The 23,913-nt window shown below is 45.2% G+C and overlaps 1 protein-coding gene across 2 annotated transcripts in view; it reads left to right on the top strand.

The window, feature by feature from the left end:
• lrrc56 (leucine rich repeat containing 56) overlaps window positions 1-23,913 on the top strand; it is a 138,849-nt gene that overhangs the window by 101,034 nt on the left and 13,902 nt on the right. For both annotated transcript variants that reach the window (XM_078549338.1, XM_078549339.1), the window contains 4 exons: window positions 3,112-3,289; window positions 14,226-14,408; window positions 16,126-16,190; window positions 19,268-19,407. In XM_078549338.1, the coding sequence (XP_078405464.1) occupies window positions 3,112-3,289; window positions 14,226-14,408; window positions 16,126-16,190; window positions 19,268-19,407 (566 nt within the window). The remainder of the gene's footprint in view (window positions 1-3,111; window positions 3,290-14,225; window positions 14,409-16,125; window positions 16,191-19,267; window positions 19,408-23,913) is intronic.

Below are 23,913 nucleotides of genomic sequence, written 5' to 3'. Positions count from 1 at the left end.
GTGAGATTGCACATAGATTACGTCGGACCTTTTCTTGGAACCATGTTTCTACTGATTATAGATGCTCATTCCAAGTGGCTAGACGTTTATGAGGTTATGTCGCCAATGTCAGCTCTACTATAGAAAAACCAAACAAAAGCTTTTCTATCCATGGGTTGCCAAAATAATCGTCCCAGATAATGGTGCTGCATTTACGAGTGCTGAATTTCAAAGATTTGTCAGCCGAAATGGTATCAACCATGTGAAGACCGCACCATACCATCTGCCATCGAACGGACTGGCGGAAAGAGCAGTACAGACTTTTAAGGTGGAATGAAAAAGCTAACAGGTGAGCCATTGGAAACTAACCTTGCTCATTTCTTATTTCACTACAGAACAACCCCCCACACTACAACAGGTGCAACACCTGCAAAGTTACTGATGAGATGCCGTTTTGAAACAAGACTAAGCCTGATACTTCCCAATTTGGAGGGGAAGGTGGAGAAAAGCCAAGGGAACCAAAAAGCGACTCATGATTTGCAAAGTCATGAGCAACAATTTACTGTTGGAAAAGCAGTATATGTAAGGAATTTCAGTGGAGGACCAAAGTGGTTACCTGGTAAAGTAAGCTCTGTGACTGAACCATTGTCGTACCACGTGGAAGTGGAGGGCCGGATCACCTGTCAGCATGTAGATCATTTAAAAAGAAGAGAGACACCCCAACAAAATTATGTTCCATCTGTAACCACTGCTGAACCTGTGGTTCTTGTTGAAGTTGCTCAACCAAGGATAGACATGCCCAATGTCTCTGTTGGAGTGAAAGACACTGAACTGTCTGTGCCTAATGAGGTACCTGATGTTAATGCGGTTCCAGAGAATGTGGTTCAAAAAAATCGGAAGTTATGGAGCTGCAGTGTTCCACATGGATCAGGAAACCACCCAAAAGACTGAACTTGTAATTTCATGACCTGTGTAAATATTGTAATGTCATGAGATAAATATCCTTATAAATACAAAATGTACAGAAAAGTTAAAGGGGGAGGAATGTAGTAATTATAGTTTTGATAAACATAGGACCGTAGCTTTAAGAATAATCCTGTGTTGTAAGATCACATGATCTGTGTAAACCAATGAGTTAGCAGCGTGGGGAACCTCTAGTAGGGAGTTCTTCTTTAGTTATAGAGTTAAATGCACACATGTAGCTGCTGCTGCTGTCTTGTAAATAAAGTTCAATGTTTCCACCAAGAAAAGTTGCCTGGAAAATCAACTCTATAACAAACATAACCAGAGGGCAAATGTATCTTGTTTCACACTCTGTTACTTATCTGATCTGAGCATCACTAACTGGGGATTGCAGTAACTCTCTACTTGGAAGTGGTGGTAGGGGAAAGAGAATCATTGTAGGCAAAGGGAGCAAAGTCATACCTGGAAACACCTATTGCATCCTGTTAGCCAATTACAGTGAAGACAAGCAGGCTATCCACTCAACTTGTAGCAGCAGACATGTCAACTCCAGCCAAATCGAGCAAAGGCAATTTATACAAAGAAAAGTACATAACATAATGCCAATGGAGTGAAAGGTTGATGTTTTATATTGGCTAATATGTGGCCCAGAGTCTCATCTGTCGAGAAGTAAATTGATGCTAAACAATTTCATCTTCAAATTTTGTTATTTTCTCAACAAATGAGGATAGATCTATACATTGAAAAATCACATTTTGGTATTTCAGTCTTCAGTTGTCATTCCTAAGCCCTGGAACTCTGCCTTTAACCTTTTTTCTCTTTCTACCTCTCATTATCTTTCAAATGTCTTCTCAAAGCTACCTCTAGCCATATATTCAGATTTTACTCTCAAATTCTTCTGCTGCTTCTGCTTAGCATCCATCTTTGCATATCTGAAATGGATTGACATACTTTACTACATCAGAGTACTGCGCAATTACAGAAACATTTTTGCAGCCAAATAGAAACCATTGTTGAATCCTGTGCACTAACTAAATAATCTGGGGCCATGCACTTTGCCTGCTGGTGTTAACAGTGTTCAAAGATGATTTCAGTTCCATCCTGGCATTAATTTGCTATCCAGTTGGCGGTATGCCTTCAACTGCCTAGGCCCTAATTTCTGGAATTCCCTCCCTAAACCTCTTCACCTTTCTCTCCTCTTTTAAGATGCTCCTGAAAACCAACCATTGACCAAGATTTTGGTAAACTGCCCTAATATCTCGTTTCATGTCTCGGTGTCAAATTTTGTCCGATAACTCTTCTGTGAAATGGCTAGAATCGTTTTACTATGTTAAAGGGATTATGTAAATGAAAATTGTTGTATCTGTGCTGTTATGCAAATGCGTGTTGGGTTTTCCTTAGAGTCAGAAACTATATGCTGTTGTGGTATCCATGCAGATGGTTCTGATCCTTCGAGGGCAGATCAGTTTATGTTTTGAATGGAGGAAATAGCAAGAGAATGGGAGGGGTATACAACAAGCGAATACTCCTTCAATTTGGTTATTGCCAAGGCAACTTTTATTCAAATACAAAGGCTTAAGCCCCCGTTCGCAAAGCCTATGCACAGGACCAACAATTTAATTTTCTGAAATTTAACATCAGAAGATCATATTGGTCTAGGGATTGAGTTCAGCTTAGTTTCATACAGACTAGGGGAATTGAATACAACAATTAAGAAACTCCACAGCCATGTCCTGCTCTGGTGCACTTCTGCAAAGTTACACCAGTGCAGTAGGATTATCCCAGAGGAATTTTCTGGTCAGCATCTTGCTGGCTTGTACTGGCTAAGTACACAGTATCCTTTACGCATTGAGTTGATTACTGCTCCATGGCTTAATTAGAGCATGGCACAAAATCTGCCCATTCTAACTACTTTCATCATTTGTTTCTTTGTCTTATACCCACTATGATGCACTTGGGATCTTTTTTTTTGAACTGTTACAGGCGCTTTATAAAAGTTAGTTGTTGTCACGATTGATCAAACATTAATCTGCAAAGAGCTTTGACCACTTAGAATTTTGTTTTTCAACTTTCATTAGAAATGTCACTTAAGAGTGTCTTGGCAATGTCCATTATTTGTGAAGAAATTAGTTGTAATTATTGTCTTTTTTTCTACCCCACCCGTTCCAGGATTCAAATTGTAACTACAGGGAGACGGTTAAAAAATTAATCCCACACTTGAAGTATTTGGACGACATTCCTGTGAGTGAGACCTGCATTCAGTCTAACTGTACCGTCAGTAAGGATTGGCTAATTGTGAAGGAAGCCATTAAGGATGGCATCTCAGCTGAGGATCTTGAATATCTAGGTCTGTGGAATAACTCCCAAGCAATTATTAAAAGCACCACAAGCACCCATGAAATGTGGTCATTAACGGGAACTTTTCTAGTGTCTTATAAGGTCTTACTCACGCTGCTAACATTGGTGCACAAAAATGCTATTGGACCATTAAAATTAAAACAAAGTTGTATCTAATCACACACATTAAGCCAGGCTTGTCCAACCTTTTCACATGGAGGGGCCACGTTTCCATTTTTTCTCATTCAAGGGGCCAATGAGCAAATTTCAGAAAGATAAAGTTTGGCGCAATATTAAACTGAATTGCAAAAAAAAGTTGTGTATTAAGAAAAGAAACAACTTGCTGAGCAAAAATAAAGCAATGTCAAAGCAATAAATTGTTACGTTAAAAAGAGTAATTAAAAATGAGCTGAGTGTAAGAGGATCATAGCGTGTGTGCCAGGCTTACTGCCAGTCTCAGGGTGCTCAATCACTCACGCACACACTCTCAAGCACACACACACATACACACACACACAAACGGTCTCAAGCACACAGTCTCAAACACATACACACGCAGTCTCAAACACACAAACATACATGCACAGTCTCAAACACACACAGTCTCAAACTCACAAACAGTCTCAGGCATACACACACATACATGCGTGCATACACTCTCAGTCACACACACACAGTCTCAATCTCACACACACACACACGCACACACAATATCAAACCCACTCACACACACGCAGTCTCAAACGCGCACACACAGTCTCAAACATACACGCAGGCTCACACACACACAAACAGCTTCAAGCACACACACACACATAAACGGTCTCAAATATACACACACTCAAACAGTCTCAAACATACACACGCACACACAAACATTCACACAGTCTCAAACGCACACACACACACACACACACAGAGTCTCAAACACACACAGTCTCAAACACACACAAAGTCTCAAACACACACGCACATAAACAGTCTCAAACGCGCGCGCGCACAGTCTCAAACACACACACACACAAATAGTCTCAAACGCACAGTCTCAAACGCATGCACACAGTCTCAAACACAGACACACACACAAACAGCCTGAAACACACACAAATACAGTCTCAGACACACACACAGTCTCAAGCATACATACACACGCACACACACTCAATCTCACACACACACGCAGTCTCGATCTCACACACACACACGCGCAATATCAAACCCACTCTCACACACAAACACACACAGTACCAAACATATACACGCACAAACCATCTTAAACACACGCACACACATTTAGTTTCAAACACACACAAACACAGTCTCAAACACACACAGAGGATCAAACATACACATATATAAACGCACAAACCATCTCAAACACACACATTCAGTCTCAAACACACACAATCTCAGGCACACACACAATCTCAAACTTACACGTGCGCACACAAACTCTCAATCACACACACATTCAGTCTCAAACACACACACGCGGACACACTCAAACAAACACGGACACATTCAAACAAACATGGACACACTCAAACAAACACACACACACTCAAACAAACACACACACACTCAAACAAACACACACACACTCAAACAAACACACACACACTCAAACAAACACACACACAATCTCAAACAAACACACACAGAGTCTCAAACACACACACAGTCTCAAACACACACAAATAGTCTCAGGCACACACAGTCTCAAACATACACGCGCGCACACAAACTCTCAATCACACACGCACGCAGTCTTAAACACACACAAATAGTCTCAAATTCACACACATACAAACAGTCTCAGGCATACACACACGTACATGCGCGCACACACAGTCTCAAACATACCCACCCAAACAGTCTCAAACACACACACACAAAGTCAAACACACACACACACACACACACACACACACAGTTTCAAACACACACAAACAGTCTCAAACACACACACAGTCTCAAACATACACACACACACACACAGTCTCAAACATATACACACATACGCACACACACACACACAGCCTCAAATATACACAGACACACAGTCTCAAATATACCCACCCAAACAGTCTCAAACACACACACACACAAAGTCTCAAACACACACACACACACACACACTCACTGTCTCAAATATGCGCACACACGCACACAGTTTCAAACACATAAATAGTCTCAAACACACACAAACAAACAGTCTCAAACACACACACAGTCTCAAACATACACACACACACAGTCTCAAACATATACACGCATACTCACACACACACACAGCCTCAAACACACACACACAGTCTCAAGCATACCCACCCAAACAGTCTCAAACACACACACACACAAAGTCTCACACACACACACACAGAGTCTCAAACGCGCGCACACACACACACAGTCTCAAACACCCATAGTCGCAAACATACACACACACACACACAAACAGTCTCAAATGTGCATGCACACACAGTCTCAAACACACACGCACAGAACCAGCCTCAAACGCACACACTCGCATTCTCAAACATACACACACACACACAGTCTCAAACCCACTCACACACACGCAATATCAAACCCACTCTCACACACAAACACACACACAGTCCTAAACATGCACACGCAGTCTCAATCACACACACATGCAATCTCAAACATACAGACACACACGCAGTCTCAAACATACATACACACAGTCTCAAACACATGCGAGCACACACACAAACAGTCTCAAACATACACACACCACACACGCACATATTCTCAAACATACACACACAAACACGCGCGCGCGCACACTCTCAATCACACACACACAGTCTCAGTCATAGACAAATACGCAGTCTCAATCCCACACGCACAGTCTCAATCCCACGTGCACGCACAGTCTCAATCCCACATGCACGCACAGGCTCAAACACGCACACGCTCACATGCAGTCTCAATCAAACACACGCACACACACAGTCTCAAACATACACACACGCGCACAAACCGTCTCAAACACACACACACAGTCTCAAACACACATACCCTCTCAAACACACACCCTCTCAAACACACACACAGTCTCAAATATACACACAAACAGTCTCAAACACAGAGTCTCAAACACACACCCTCTCAAACACACTGTCTCAAACATACACACACACACAAAGTCTCAAACACAAACAGTCTCAAACATACACACACACGCGTGCGCACACACTCTCAATCACACATACACACATGGGGCAGAATTTTCCATTGTGGGTGGGCACGGACCCGAACACGGCCCGTGATCGGGTCCGTGCCGCCATTTTACGCGAGTGGGCCAATTAAGGCCCGGCCAGTGTATTTGCCGACTCCCGTGGATAGCAGGAGTGTGTGGGCGGCGGCGGGCATGCACAAACCGCCGGGTCCAATGGCAACCTGGCAGCATGTTTAAAAGAAGGCCTGGCAGCCTTTTGTAGGCTGCTGCCAATGGCCAGTTCGAGGGCGCACCACAGGGAGTCGAGTGAGCAGGCCAGACTGGAGAGAAGGGCAGAGGAGCAGGCCAGGCTGCAGGGTCTGCCACAGGAGCAGGGCAGGCTGCAGGGTAGGCCAGCGGGGGGCCAATGTGCCCCTCACTTTTCAGATGAATGCCTTGTTGCCCTCTTCGAGGAGGTGGCTGCACGGCAGGCGGTGTTGGTCCCCCAGGATGGGAGGAGGAGGCCCCCCCACATGACGAAACGTGCCTGGGAGGAGGTGGCGGAGGTGGTGAGCTCCCACGACGTGGTGCGGCGCACCTGGATTCAGTGCTGTAAGCGCTTCAATGATTTGTTGCGCTCTGGCAGGGTGAGTACCATGTTGGCATTGGGCATTTAACCAAGCAGGTAACCTTAGCCTTTGAGGCCACCCCCCGAGTCTTACTGTCGTGACTGCATTGAATCATGTAGGGCATTTTTCCTTCGCTGGGTGGGCAAGCAGATAGTGCCCATGCTTAGATCAGCCTGAGTGGTTCATGAGAAGATGAGTTCTCCCCCACATCATGTCTTAAGTCGCACATGACTAGTCTGTGGGGCAACCTGCAGAAGGTGCAGTTAGGCACATACTCAGAACTCCAGCACATGTCCTATTCACGGTGATGAGATGGTGGAAGGGGAGCCTCAAGGTGTCGTGACAAAGAACCATCTGCTGCCCTCGACACTGCACGTAGTTGCACATCCTTACTACCGGAGCAAGTACCATGTGGTTCCTAAAGTGATGTATGCAGCATGTGTCCAAGGTGGCCGTAGGGGGGGTTGGGAGCAGGCGTACTATCTTTGTGTGAATGATCAGCAGTAGCGGGGAGAGGAGGCACTGGTGGCCTGATATGGCCCACTGTGGTTGGGGTGCTGTGTGTGCGGGCAGAGTCCATGTGCAATTTGCCGTAATGAATGGTGTTCTCTCTTTCTCAGGAGAAGAATGCTCATAATGCATTGGCGCGTTCGAGGACTGGAGGCAGCCAGTCTCACCTCCTCATGTTAAGCCGCTTTGAGCAGGAGGCCCTTGAGCTGGAGAGGCGGCATGCACCCAGGTCAACTGGTGTTGGTGAGGCTGGGGTGGAACAGCCAGGTATTTGAGGCCAACAGTGAGATCCACAATGTCCTCCCAACATCCATAGCACTGATGATTGTTAAATTTGTTATTGTTGCAACACTGCTCGGTCACAGAGTGATAGAGTCAGAGGTGTGGAGCACAGAAAAAAGGCCCTTCAGCCCATTGAGGATGCGCGGGTCAAACACATACCTAACTATTCTAATCCCATTTTCCAGCACTAGGCCCATAGTCTTGTATGCCATGGCATAGCAAGTGCACATCCAAATGCTTGTTACATGTTATGAGGGTTTCTGCATCTACCACCCTTTCAAGCAGTGAGTTCCAGATTCCCACCACCCTCTGTGTTCAAAAGTTGCTCATCACATCCCCTGTAAACCTCATGGCCCTTACCTTAACTCTATGCCCCCTGCCAAACTAATCCCTCTGCCAAAGGGAAAAGTTCCTTTCTGTCTGCCCTATCTATGGCCCTCATATGTTTATACAGCTCAATCGTGTGCCCCCTCAGTCTCCTCTGCTCCAGGGGAAATAACCCCAGTCTATGCAATCTCTCCTCATAACTGAAACTCACCAGACCAGCCAACATCCTAGTAAACGTCCTCTGCACTCTCTCCACTGCAATCACATCCCTCCCATAAAGTCAATTTCAGAACTGCACGCAGTAGCTGTGACCTAAGCAGCGTTTTCTGCAGTTCAAACATTATCTCCCTGCTGCTATATTCTATGCCTCGGCTAATAAAGGCAAGTATGCCATATGCCTCCTTAAACACCTTATGTACCTGTCCCGCTACCTTAAGGGACCAGTCGACATGCACACCAAGGTCCCCCTGATCCTCGTTACTTCCCACGGTCCTACATTTCATCGTGTATTCCCGTGCCTTGTTTGTCCTGCCCAACTGCATCACCTCACACTTGTCCACATTAAATTCCATATGGCACTCATCAGCTCATCTGACCAGCCCGTCTGTATCCTCCTGTAATGTAAGGCTATCCTCCTCACCATTTACCACCCCAGCAACGTTCGTGTCCATTGGTTCTGGAAGGTTGAGCGCACAATGAGCCAGGGGGAAAGGGATGAAGTCTGTCACTATGTGTACGCTAACTGATCCACTGCCCTTGTTGTTCATTTCAGCATCATCAGAGCATGGCTGCCAGGAGGAACTGCAGATGCCCCCTCTCACACCTGAGGGCCCTCAAGTCTCACCTACATCACACTATTTCTGCGAGGCAGGCACCAGCGCAGATACTAGCACCTCTGTGGGCATTGGAACATCGGCTAGTGCCGCAAGGCACAGTGGAGAGGACACTTCACAATCGCTGGAGGAGCTGGCAGAGACAGAGAGTGCCCATGGCGCCAACAGTCGGACGACTACAGGGGACCAGGCACATGCTGAGTCGGGGCATGATGATGTGCCTCTGGAGTCGTCTGCGGCGCAGCAGCTGCAGGAAATGCGGCCGGGTGTGCAGGAGCATCTGGGAGTGATACGTGAGGCTGTGCTTCGCTTGGTGTCCGTGGTGGAGGAGTCCACGCGGAGCATCATTGATGCAATGAGCCTCATGGCAGAGTGTCATACTTCTTCCATATAGAGAGTGGCGACTCTCGTGGGGTTACACTCGGACCTGCAAGCCCTCACAGCACCATTGGCCACAGCTGGTCAGTGCCAGTGTGGGAGATGGTCTGGGCTTCAAGCTTCCCAGCTCGTTGCCCATTCATCCACGATGAGCAGGGAGGTCCGAGGCGACCTCACGTCGGCGCAGCAGCTGCCTGTCATCTCTGCGGGCTCCTCTCAGGGCGCTCCAGATGAGGGCACCAGCCCCTCCGCCCCTCTCCCAGTGACTGTATCATCCGGTGAGGCTGCGATGACTGTGGAGATGTCAGCTGTGGAACTGGCAGATCCCTCCCAGGCGGGCCCAGCGCAGGTTCCACAGGCCAGAGGATGACCGCCAAGGTCATCGAGGCCAACAGGACAGCAGAGTCAGCAGGCTGTCTCAGGTGCCACTCGAGCGATGGGGCAGCACCAAGATGTAGCACCCGCAAATGGAAACGTAAGGCACATTAGGCACACCATGGGTTTCTCACTGGTGCTTTTGTGTTGGCCTGAGATTAGGTCCTTATAATTTATTTTTGCTTGCTTACAGTATTGTTTTACAATTGGGAGAACATCTGATTTGAAAATTAAAATGCTCAGCTTCTGATATTGGATGGCAGAGAGGCATCATGAGTCACCTCCTGAGGGGATAGCCCTTGTCACCCAGCAGCCATCCATCCAGCCGGGCCAAAGCACTGAAGAGCCCCGGCACCTGGGAGTGTCTGAGGATGTAGGTGTGGGAACTGCCTTGCACAAACCTTGCACAAACTTGCAGAATCTGCATCCTGTGATCACACACTATCTGCACATTCATGGAGTGGAAGCCCTTCCTGTTGATGAAGGCACCGGGCTCACCTGCTGGCGCCTTGATGGCCACATGTGTACAGTCTATTGCATCCTGGACACAGGGGAAGCCAGCAATGGCCGCGAAGCCTCTGGCTCACTGTGCCTGGCTTTCCTGGTCCCAGTGGATGAAGGTCAATGCACCCTGAACAGAGCGTCTGTAACCTGCTTGACACAAGTGTGGACAGCTGATTGGGAGACACCGCAAAGATCACCCACCGACCCCTGGAAGGAGCCAGAGGCATAGAAGTTGAGGGCAGCTGTGACCTTCAGAGCCACTGGCATGGGGTGTCCGCCCACACAGTTGGGGGAGATCTCAGGGCCTATCGTCTGACAGACATAGTTGACTGTCTTCCTTGACAGTCAGAGCCTCCTTCGGCACTGCACCTCAGACATGTTGAGGTAACTGCCTCACCGCCTGTATACCCTGGCAGCAGGATAGTGGCGTCTTCTGCAGCCCCTTGCACCTTGGACAACCTCTTGGCCCTGTGCCTCTTGTGCCTGTGCCTGTACTCCCAAAGATGGCTCCCCTGGAGGCTGAATGTGCACTCCAGGCCTCCTCCTCCTAGCCCTCCCTTCCTCCTCAAAGGAGCTGCCTCCAGTGGACATATCAGATCCCATACCCAGGCTAAGGGGAGGCTTCCGGAAAGCTACAGGCCCACAAAAGATTCCCGACTGCAGGAGTGCTGACCTGAAGGTTAAAATTACACAGAAAGCTGCTGGAATGCGTTCTGAACTGCTACAGGCAAGTTTAAAATACTTCATCCAATAAATACTCCACAAAGCAGATTGACCACCCCACAGAGCCCTCTTATCCTGCCCGTGGATGAGGTTCATAGAAAAGTCTCTTACCCGCCTGCCTGTTGTGCCCGTGCGCTGACCCGAAGATCGCACGGGTGCCTAAAAATCACTGTCGATTGAAATTACTGGCCCATTAATTAATGGCAGGGTGCACTTGGACTTCATCATGCGCCCGCCCGGCGAAATATTGCGATAGCGCGCGGTGACATCAGGACGCTCGCCCAGCGTCACCGCACGTCATTTTACGCGCGGACGTGCGGGGCCCGCCCCCACATATCAAACTGAAAACCCTGCCCATGCTCTCTGAATCACACACATGCAGTCTCAATTACACACACGCAGTCTCAATCACACACACGCACATGCACACAAAAGCACAGTCTCAATCCCACACGCACATTCTCAGTCCCATGCGCACGCAAACTCTGTCTCAGTCCCATGCCCACGCGCATAGTCTTAATCCCACGCGCATAGTCTCAATCCCACACGCATAGTCTCAATCCCACACGCATAGTCTCAATCCCACACGCACAGTCTCAATCCCATGCACACAGTCTCAATCCCATGCACACAGTCTCAATCCCACACGCACAGTCGCAATCCACACACCCAGTTTCAGTCCCACACGCACACACACGCAGTCCCAATCCCACACAAACATGCATAGCCTCAATCCTGCATTCACACACACACAGTCCCAGTCCCACATTCTCACACACACTTTCTCAATCCCACATTCACACACACAGTCTCAATCACACATACACGCAGTCTCTGTCCCATACATACACGCAGTCTTAATCCCACACACACATGCAATCTCAAACCCACACACACACACAATCTCAAACCCACACACACACACACAGCCTCAATCCCACATTCGCGCACACACACACTCTCAGTCTCAATCCCACATTCGCACACACACACAACTCTCAATCACACACACACACAGTCTCAATCACACAAACACACACACACACAGTCTCAATCACATAAACACACACACACACACAGTCTCCATCACACAAACGCACACACACATACACACACCCTCAGTCTCAATCCCACAAACACACACACAGTCTCAATCACATACACATGCAGTCTCAATCACACACGCACACACACACATGCAGTCTCAATCACACACACACGCACATGCACATAGTCTCAATCCCACACGCACAGTCGCAATGCACACACCCAGTCTCAATCCCACACGCACAAACACACGCAGTCCCAATCCCACACACACATGCACAGCCTCAATCCCACATTCGCGCACACACACACACACACACAGTCTCAATCCCACATTCACACACACATGCAGTCTCAATCCCACACACACACACACATACACAGTCTCAATCCCACACACACACAGTCTCAATCCCACACACACATGCAGTCTCAGTCCCACACACACACGCAGTCTTAATCCCACACACTCACGCAGCCTCAATCCCACACACTCACGCAGCCTCAATCCCACACGCACACATACACACTTTCTCAATCCCACATTCACGCATATACACACACTCTCGATCCCACACACTCCCTCTTGCTCTCTCTCTCCCCTACACGCACACACACACACTTAATCCCACACACACACACATACAGTCAATCTCTCACTCCTAAACAGACACACATACGCACTTACTCTCCCACTCCCGCACATTTACACTCAGCCTCTCACTCCCACACACACCATTTACCAGAAACTGAACATGGACTAGCCATATAAATACTGTGGCTACAAGAGCAGGTCAGAGACTAGGAACCTGCGGTGAGTAACTCACCTCCTGACTCCTAAAGTCTGTCCACCATTTACAAGGCACAAGTCAGGGGTGTGATGGAATACTCTCCACTTGCCTGGATGAGTGCAGCTCCAACAACACTCAAGAAGCTTGACACCATACAGGACAAAGCAGCCCGCTTGATTGGCACCCTGTCCACAAACATTCACTCCCTCCACCACTGACACACAGTGGCAGCAGTGTGTACCATCTACAAGATGCACTGCAGGAACTCACCAAGGCTCCTAAGACAGCACCTTCCAAATCCATGACCTCTACCATTTAGAAGGACAAGGGAAGCAGACACATGGGAACACCACCAATTGGAAGTTCCTCTCCAAGCCACTCACCATCCTGACTTGGAAATATATCACGTTCCTTCACTGTTGCTGGGTCAAAACCCTGGAACTCCATCCCTAACAGCACTGTGGGTGTGCCTACACCACATTCACAACAGCAGTTCAAGAAGGCAGCTCAAAAACCACCTTCTCAAGGGCAACTAGGGATGGGCAATAAATGCTGGCCTAGACAGCGAAGCCCACACCCCATGAATGAATAAAATAAAATTACTCAGTCTGTCATTGCCCCACACACACATGCTCAGTCTCCCTCTCCTACATTTACATTCAATTCCATCTCTCTCTCTCTCTCTCATGCACGCACGCACACACACTCAATGTCTCACACACGCCAGCCAGCCTCTTTCCCAACCCTGGGCTCCACAGCCTCTAAGTCCCAGGCCTCGAAGTAAGCCTCTCCTTCCTGAGGCCTCACTGGGGCCCTGGCATTCTCGTGAAACTTCCCCACCACCCCACAGCACACTCATCGCCACCCCACCTGCTCCCAGCACACTGTCTCTTTCTCACTCTCTCATCCTTCCGTTCCTGAAAGAGAACCTTTATCTCCCCAACAAATTCACAGCTGCTGGTGTTCATTGCTCCTCCAATCACAGGACTTTTCTCTTCGCGTTTGCTGCTGATAGGCTCACTAGTGAGCCTCTCAGCAGCAGAAAAGGGAGAGAAGCAGCCTGTGATTGGAGGAGCAGTTCCTTGCAGAATCTTCCGCTCCAACTTACCTGTTTGACCTGCATTTTGAAAACTGGCTCCGGAGGCCACGTGGATGGGCTTCAGGGGGTCTGATGTGGGCCGTGGGTTGGACAAGCCTACAATAGACAGACCCTTTAGGTGTTAAGTATCATATTCAATACATTTGATTTGAATAGTCAGTGTAAAAATGTATGCAAATCCTTACTATCTCACAAAATGAGTCTTTTTTTAGATATGTGTTGATAGCCTTCTGTAAAAGCAAACTCTTTTTCAACATACAGGTGATAGTACAACCACCAGGAAGCCAGCTTCCCGAAAGCACCAGAATTGCGCATCTCGAAAGGCATCAACTTCCCAGAGGCCACACAGCGCTGGGAGACTCTCCACAGGATCCACTGTTGGCGTCTTAAGGACAGGAATTCCTGATGCCAGGCTTCATGATGGCGCGAGCGACCTAACACATGGTAGTGAAACGTCAGTTCTTTCTATAATTAATCCCTTTTGAAGTAGTGCTATCAATTTCTTTAACACGGTGAGTTGTTATGTTCTGGCATGTGCTGCTAAAAAGTATGGCAAAAGCAGATTCAATAGTGACTTCCAAAAGAAAATGGGATAATATTTGAAAAATTTAATTTACAGTGCTAGGGGGAAGAGCAGGGGAGTGGGAATAATTGATAACTCTTTTGCAGGCAGAATGGGTTGAATGGCCCCCTTGTGTGTGGAATGTTTCAATGATTCTGATATCCTTTGCACCTTTCAGTATTTCTGCTCTTTTCAATTAAGTGGGAATATAGGAACAGGAGCGGGCCATTTATCCCCTTGGGCCTATTCCTCCATTCAACGAGATCATGGCTGATCTGCGACCTAACTTCATATACCCAGCTTTTCCTCATATCCATTCATGCCTATGGATAACAAAAATCTATCAATCTCAGGATTTAAAGTTTACAATTCATCTAGCGTCAATTGCCGTTTGCAGAAGCAAGTTCCAAACCTCTACCATTCTTTGTGCATAGAAGTATTTCCTAGTTTCACTCCTGAAAGGTCTGGCTCTAATTTTTACACTATATCCCCTAGTCCTAGACTCCCCAACCAGCGGAAATAGTTTCTCCCTCTCTACCCTGTCTGTTCCCCTTAATGTCTTGAAAACGTGTATTCACTGTTATTGCATTTGATGTTATGAAGTACAATAATACAAATGTACCTTGAGTATCCAGAAACATCATCTGCCATATCTTCTGAATATCTACTGTAGTGAAAGAACTAATGTCCTTGGAAAAAAATGGAATGTACCAGAGTGAGCAAATTGTAAATAATTTGACCTCAAAGTGCAGAGTATTCTGAATTAGCTTGGCTTTTTTGATTAAAAGAAAATTAACTCAAGGCTAGAAATAACTGAGGCAAATCATATCAATATGTGGTACACAGGAAGATTTGTTAAAAAAGTGGGTGTTTCAGAGCAACTTATAAAAGGTGACTGTCGCAAGTTAATGGTAAATTCTTCTGATCTCTGAACTCTAAAATCATTAGTGAAGATTTTAAAATTTATTTTTGTTGATCAAAAATATATATGAAAATATGATCAATTTGCCTTGTCACTGCCAACTGCAAGGGATATTGAGAGAACAATAGACCACTACAGCAAGGCTGTCAGCTAACAAAGCCAACAACACCAGGGAGTCACAGATCAATTTGGATCAGGCTCTTTACGGAATGGGCTGAGGGAGAGCTGGAGAGGGGAAATCCCTGACTTAACAAGAATTGGTTATACCCAGAGAGGCACCCCTCGAGTCACAGACTCCCACCAGTCCCATGCAAATGAGGTGTGCTCCCACTGACCCAACAAACTCCAGTAATTTTAGCACCAGCAGGAGCCATCCTGACATAGTCACCAGGGACATGAGCACAGCAAAGGATAAGCGAGCAGATAGTTTAGAAATAACAGGTTTCTAGAGGTGGTGAGGGAAATGTTTAGATCAAGTTATTGAGGGAGATGGCTAGCAAATTCAGGAGGGATCTGGGAATTTTCCGGAAAAGGAGATGATTGAGTGACATCAGAGGGAAGAGCTTGGCATTATTTAAACATTGAGACAAATCCTGCCAAAATAGTCATTTCGTAATAAATATACATCCAGAATTAACAGACTCACCACCTTAATGTTTACTTAATTTTCTTTCCAGGTGCTGGCAGCATTTTTTGTGGAAATCCTGTCACAGCTCTTCGAGCTCGGAAGAAGAAGCAAGGCGTAAGGCTTTTCTGTGGTTTTATTGACAGTATTTGGAATAAGTCTATCATGTGGTTGTGCTATGTATTTCTGATGCATGAATTGTGTCTGCTGTACAGAAAAATCCTCCAGCAAGCACTACACCTGCTACCCAAGTTGGCCTATTTGAAGCAAGTTCAGGATTCCACAACAGCCTGGACACATCCAATCACTTACACTTCTCCTCTTGTGAAGTTCCCCTTTGCCTCTTCATTGTTGTACTCTCAAAACCTTCTGTCTGTCCCTCAAATCAATTCTCTTCACTTTTTCCATCATCAGTGCTTTGGAAGTGTCATTCCATTACTTGATATCTTCACAGCTGTGTGTGTGTGGTGTGTGTGTGTGCACGTGCAAACGTCCATGCAGATCACTACTGTCTTTGTAGAGTAAAAATATATATTTTTAAAGATACAAATAATCACAGTCTCTGTAGGCTTCAGCAAAACTTGTCCAGTGTTACAACCACGTGAGGAGGGGTGAAATTACTCCCCTATTCTCCCGCTCCAGGTCTGACCGTTACAAGGTTTTTGTGAATTTAAAGAATTTAAGCAGTGCTGCAACAGTTGAGCTATTTACACTTTCAGATTGTAAAGAATTAGTCAGACATGTTTTCTTAGGTTAAACAAAGAACAAGACGAGTTTATTGAAATTATTTCCCGAATTTAAAAAAAACTGTGTAAATTGCAACCACCATTCATACGTCATACACACTAGACTGGCACCACATACACACAGACCCGTACAGAAGGCAGAATAAGAGGATAGACTTAAGGATTTTTTTTTCACAGTTCATGAAGATAAAACAAAGGAGTATAGGATTAGCTGTTCTTTGGCTGGTCTTGATGCGGTGATCCCATGTTTGTTCCATTGTCTTCCTGGTTGTATGGAGCAGATTTCCATGTTTTATTCCAAAAAGATCTCAATTTGCAGTAGATTTTTCTTCTCAGGATGGTTACTTTGCAAATCCAGACACAATACTTCAGAGAGAGAGAGTGCAAACAGATATGACAGCCTGTTTCAGTATAGCATTCTCTTGATCTCTCTCCTGCTTGGTAAAACAGTCCCTTAAAGTATCCTGCTGGCTGTATATTTGAGAGAAATTCTGTTTGCCCATGTCTGCTGCAGTCATTGCTCTTGGAACAGGTAATTGCATTTTGATGTCTCATCTCAGAAACATTTGCAAAGTTTCTGAATAGTGTCAAGCCAACAGGAGATGGGGTCTTTCACGCTCCCCAGGGGGTTGAATGTCTTTTCTTTCCATCCCACTTGGCGGAATGCAAGTTGTGTAAAGTAGCCATCTGGGTAGCCTCTACTGCTTTCAGTTTATTTTTTAAAAATCCAGCCAAGATAAGAAAAATTAGAAATTGCACATCCTCACAACAGCAGGCACAGAAAATATTCAGAATTGACTTCAGAATGTGCTTGAAACAATTGCTCTAATTGACCTCACAACGTTCTTTAAAAAATTGTCTCCAATTGACCTCCAATGTTCATATTAACAGCAAACGTAGCCTTAAATGGCCAGATCATTGAGTTCAACAACTTTAGATCATGAACTCTCTCCTCCATCCCCACCCCCTTTCCGATCCCCCTTTTTCCAATAATTTATAAATTTTTTTAACATATTTTTCTTTTCCCACCTATTTCCATGATTTTTAATTTTATTTCCATCTATTGTTTTATCTCCACCTTTTAGCCTATTTTGATCCCTTCCCCCCACCCCACTCCCACTAGGGCTATCTGTACCTTGCTTGTCCTGCTTTCTACCCTTAATGTCACCATTAGCACATTCCTTAGCTAATATCACCACCGTCAACACCCCTTTGTCCTTTTGTCTATGACATCTTTGGCAATCTCTTCTTTGCCTCCACCTATCACTGGCCCTCTATCCAGCTCTACCTGTCCCACCCCCCTCAACCAGCTTATATTTCACCTCATTTCTATCTTTCCTTAGTTCTGATGAAGAGTCATACAGACTCGAAACGTTCACTGTATTCCTCTCCACAGATGCTGCCAGACCTGCTGAGTTTTTCCAGCTTTTTTTGTTTTTGTTTCAGATTACATATCACTCCCTGTAACAGCAGAGGAATGCATTATATTACTTGTATAAGATCTTGTTCTTATATTGAAAAAAGTGTATTCCATGCACCGCCATCTCCAGCCTAACCACCTCAGATTATGTAAGCATTGTCATGAAGGATCCATCATCCTCTATTAAAAATCAGTAGCCACAACAGGAAAAAAGGATGACATGCAAATCTGTAAAAATCGAATAGGTCAATTCTTTTCCAAATGATGTGGTGTCATTCTGAAGACTTGAGTACTTAGAAAAGAGTTTGATTAGTTGTGACTCAGTGGGTAGAGCTCTCACCTCTGAGGCACTGATTCAAAAATTCAGGGGAATTCTCTCCGCTGTCCTGACCAATATTTATCCCTCAACCAACACACTAAAAACAGGTTATCTGGTCATTTTCACTTTACTATTTGTGGGATAATATCATGTGCAATTTTGACTGCCATGTTGGAGGGGAACTTGAAGCTTTATACCTGCGGTTCCAAAACACAGAAACAACAAATGGGGTTACAAGGAATAAAATCATATTAATTTCCCGTCCCCTCATAAGGAACTCCCTATATTGGCTGAGGCAGCTCTGATCAGGCGAGATATGACGTAACTATGGTTTACATAAATACTTTAGAGATTTCCTTGAGTGGCTTCTTGGAGCTGTGGCAGTGGAAACGGCACAAATTTTGTGACCGGCAGCAGCCCAATCATCAAAAGCCAGGATTTTCATTACAGATTTTCATATTCATATAATACAATATAATATGCGAACTTTAATAATTATACACTGATCCTGATTTATTGCTATTTTGTTTCTATTGGCACCTGGGATTGCATTAATTTTCAAGTGTGAAAATGGGGTTGTAATGGAAAACTGTTTGGAAAGCCCTGCTTTATACATACTGTACAAAGCTAAAGGTACAAACTGCAGATGAATGTTGGAACGATATGATTGCTGCAGATGTACCCATTAATTGTTGTTCATCTTTCTTAGGCATCAAGTGATGAAGCAGGGAATTGGTTCAGTCAGTATTCTCACTTGCCAGAACACACCTATGATTCACTGGAAATTGACAGCAGAACCCGAGATGATATTTTCTCGGAGCTTAGGGCCTGGAGAGATGAGCACAACAGGTAGGTACTCTCTGTTGTGCAAATAAATGCAACTTAGAATTCTCAAGCTCAGAAAATAATTAACAGAGGAAAAGAAAACGCTGGGAATATCAAGTTTGATTAACTGTGCTGAAAAGACAACAGCAAATTATATTTATCTAGCATCTTTAATAAAATATCCCAAAAGCACTTCACAGGAGCATTTTAAAACAAAGTATGACACCAAGCCACATAAAGAGCTATTGAGTCGTAACTTCTGACTAGCGTCAGAAAGAGATGGTCAACAGGAATTAGGAGAAGTAAATACATACTTACCTGCCTTCGAAAATTACGCTGACTCTTCTGATCACTGGCGCTGCTTTGGGCCTGCATCGAGAGACCTCGCCTGCCTCGCAAGCCCCAGTGAAGTGCAGCTCTCTGGCGGATTCAAGGAAGCTACGCTGCCTTTTTTAAAGCACTAGCTGCCATAAAGCAGTCAAGTTTAAAGAGGCCAGTAAAATTGACAGACCAGGGAGAAGGTAAGTGTCTGAGCTAAGTGGATAGGATTTGGGGGGTGTAAGGGGGATTTGAGGATGGTGGGGGGGGGGAGGGTAGAGTGGGTTTGGAGGTTGGGGGGATGGGAGAGTGGGGGGGTACTGAAGGTCAAGGGGAGATCAGGTCGGGCCTGCAGGGGTGATCAGAGGTCAATAGTGTGCAGGCCCACGGGTGGAGGGGGTCCTTGTGGGGGTGTGGGAGGAGTCCCTTGGGGAGGGATGTCAAGGATGTGGGTTGAATCCTGTGAGGTGGGGGGGTCAGGGGTGTGGGTGGTGTCCTGTGGGGAGGTGGGGGGAGTCCCGTGGGGGTTGGTCTGGGTGTTTACAATAGTTACCCAGAAATTAGAAGAGGTTTTATTTCTAATTTTTCTGGGTAACTATTGGTGTAGCCCTGGCGGAACCATCCAAAATTTGTCAATTAAATTGCATTTTCGCATTTCGTTGTCCAGAGGAAGTGTGCACTTCTGGGCAATTGCCATGCAAACCCTTACCTGGGAACTTCTGAGAGGGATTCCCCAGCGCATCATTGGGGTATCCCTCAAATCCAACGTTGGCGAGTTTGTAAATTACAGCCCATTAGGTCAGATGACCAAAATTTTAGTCAAAGAGGTCGGTTCAAAATAGTGTCTTTAAGGAGAAGAGAGAAGTAAAGAGGTGAAGAAGTTTAGGGATGGCAATCCAGAGCTTGGGGCCGAGGCAGCTGAAGGCATGGCCACCAATGGTGGAACAATTAAAATCGGATATGCACAAGAGGCCAGAATTAAAGGAGTGCAGATATCTCGGAGGGTGGTGGGGCTGGAGAAGCTTACAAAGATAGGAAGGGGCAAGGACATGGAGGGATTTGTAAACAGGTATGAGAATTTTAAAATCAAGGTATTCCTTGACGGGAGCCAATGTAGGTCAGCAAGTACAAGGGTGTTAGGGGAACGGAACTTGGTTCAAGCTAGGAAACAGCAGCAGAGTTTTGAATGACCTCAAGTTTACAAGAGGGTAGAAAGTCTCAACATTAAACTTAACTAAATTGCACTCTAACCTTTACTAACTTGCATTGTGTGTCCAGAACTTGCTCTTTTTATTTCAAGAAAGTTATTCATATTGATGGATGTTTATTGGTAAAATCAGGCCATCCTGAAACACAATATCTATACCAGCAAGTGAAATTTCCAATTGCTATTTAATATGTGAAAATCTGGTTCTCATGGTTTATTTGTTTTAGAATATGACTTTTAGTTTTAGGAATTAAAGTGTTAAATGTAAGATAAAAGGAAAATTGTAATTGAGAAACTGGTAATAACTGTGATGTAAATACAATTCAAACAAGCTTGGAGCTGATTACACTTAAACTTATGTTTATCTTCGAGGTTAGAGTTAACATTGTGAAAACTGTAGACTTTATGGTGTTTTCTATCTTAGCATAATAGAGCCAGGTCTGTCCCTACTTCAAAAAAAAAAGATTTAAATTATGTATGTAGTTCCAGGTGAAAGAAAGCTGAAATGAGCTTTACAAACATGAGATTTCTTCATGGATTAAGGGAGCCTAAAGAAAGAGTTGTTAAACTGCATTAGCAATATAAATTATTCATATGGGTTGCAGAATCAAAGAGTTGTGTTGAAGGTAAAATAATAATTTACATTTCTGTTTGAGGATGCCTCAAAGCATGCCACATTGCCAAAGAAATGGGATATTGGGGTGGAAGGTTCTTTTGTATAAGTTATCTAAGTGTGTTTGCTGACAAAAGCAAGCAGTTCAGTTTCGGGCACCAAGGCAGTTGTAGCTTTGCTTTTGTGTAGACTGCATCTGGATTGAGAGAGCTAACAGGAAATGGTAGTTAATTAGGTCTGCCCTTCAAGCAGAGAAAATACTAACTTCATCATTCACGATGTGGAATGCAGGTGGGGCTCAATCTCAGTTTGGATTTTGTGAGGAAATAGCAGCTGGAAGATTTGCCTACAGCTAGTGGAAGAAACTTATGGTGGTCCTCACAGAACCTTTTGGCAGACAGCAGTCAGCAGAATTAGCTTGGAAAGCTGTGGGAAAGCAATTGGCTATCTGCTTTCTCACAGTCGTGAAAAGGTCTGTAAAGGTGAAGGATCGTTGAGCCAAAAGCTAATGGAAGGACCCCTATAGAATCTTACCTTGGAGGATAGCTGGACTACTGGGAAGAATTAAAGTGAATTCCAGGGGCTGGGGCATACCTTTGGGTTGGTCCCAGGAAAAGTGCATAAACCATCAAGATTTTGTAAGATAAGGAAACTCTTATGGGAAGTAAAAAGTAGAACTGAGTTCATAGCATAAGCCTTTATAAGCTATAGTGTTAAGTTAGTGGTTCTTGCTTTGTTTAATTTCTCTTTATATACAATAAAGTTTGTTTTTGTTTAAAAACGTAAAATCTTGAGGCATAGTTCTGTCGGGTAATTGCTGGCTGTTCGGATTTCTTTTTTAAACGTTAACGGTCCCTAACAGGATTGTAACAAATAGCTGTGGGAGCATCCTGCACCAAAATGGAACTAGTTGCTATTCCTTCAGGTTCATTCAGGGACTAATCTGAATGATGGCTTTGCAACATGAGGGAACTTCCTTTGCTAGAAAAGTTAATTTGAAATTTGCAAAAGAAAGGCTAGAGGTTTACAGTCAGTACATTTGGGAATCAGCTATATGTTAAATATGTAATGAGCATAATTCAATTCAGGCACTGAAATAACTTCAGACATTATCCAGCCCATTGCATTAGATTGTGTTTGCATGTGTGTGTCCGTGACTGTGTGTCCTCTGTTCCCTAACCACCGATGCCATCCCTTTTCTTGGCAACTATCTGAGGCTTAACCAGACTGTTTGCATCTTGGTGTTGCATCTGACCCCGAGATGAGCTTCAAATCACATATCCACACCATCGCTAAGACCATAAGACATAGGAGCAGAAGTTAGGCCATTCGGCCCATCGAGTCTGCTCCGCCATTCAATCATGGTTGATAAATTTCTCAACCCCATTCTCCCGCCTTCTCCCTGTAACCTTTGATCCCCTTACCAATCAAGAACCTATCTATGTCGGTCTTAAATACACTCAATGACCTGGCCTCCACAGCCTTCTGTGGCAATGAATTCCATAGATTCACCACTCTCTGGCTAAAGAAGTTTTTCCTCATCTCTGTTCTAAAAGGTCTTCCCTTTACTCTGAGGCTGTGCCCTCGGGTCCTATTCTCTCCTAATGGAAACATCTTTCCCACGTCCACTCTATCCAGGCCTTTCAGTATTCTGTAAGTTTCAATCAGATCCTCCCTCATCCTTCTAAACTCCATCAGGGGAGTTATTCCCAGTGTCCCAGTTATAGAGTCGTAGATTTTTACAGCACAGAAAGAGGCCCTTCAGCCCAACATGCCCATGCTGGTCATCAAGCCCCTATCTACTGTAATCCCATTTTCCAGCACTTGGCCCATAGCTCGTGAGCTATGGTGTTTCAAGTGTTCATCCAAATACTACTTAAATGTTGAGGGTTCCCACCTCTACCACCCTTTCAGGCAGTGAGTTCCAGAACCTCTCCACATCCCCCCCCCCCCCGCCCCGCCGCGCCCTCTGGGTGAAAACATATTTTTCCTCAAATCCCCTCTAATCTCCTGTCCCTTACCTTAAATCTATGTGTCCTGGTTATTGACCCCTCCACTAAGGAGAAAAGTTTCTTCCTATCAATGCCCTCATAATTTTGTACACCTCAAACAGGTCCCCCCTCAGCCTTCTCTGCTCTAAGGAAAACAACCCTAGCCTATCTAGTCTCTCTTCATAGCTGATATGCTCCAGCCCAGGCAACATCCTGGTTAATCTCCTCTGCGCCCTGTCCAGTGCAATTACATCCTTCCTATAGTGTGGCGATCAAAACTGCACACAGTACTCCAACTGTGGCCTAACTAATGCCTGATACAGCTCCATCATTACCTCCCTTCTCTTGTATTCAATGCCTTGACTAATAAAGGCAAGTATTCCACATGCTTTCTTAACCAC

Source organism: Cetorhinus maximus, chromosome 9, assembly GCF_964194155.1.
Source record: "Cetorhinus maximus chromosome 9, sCetMax3.hap1.1, whole genome shotgun sequence".
NCBI classification, from domain to species: Eukaryota; Metazoa; Chordata; class Chondrichthyes; order Lamniformes; family Cetorhinidae; genus Cetorhinus; species Cetorhinus maximus.
This window is presented reverse-complemented; position numbering and strand designations above follow the sequence as displayed.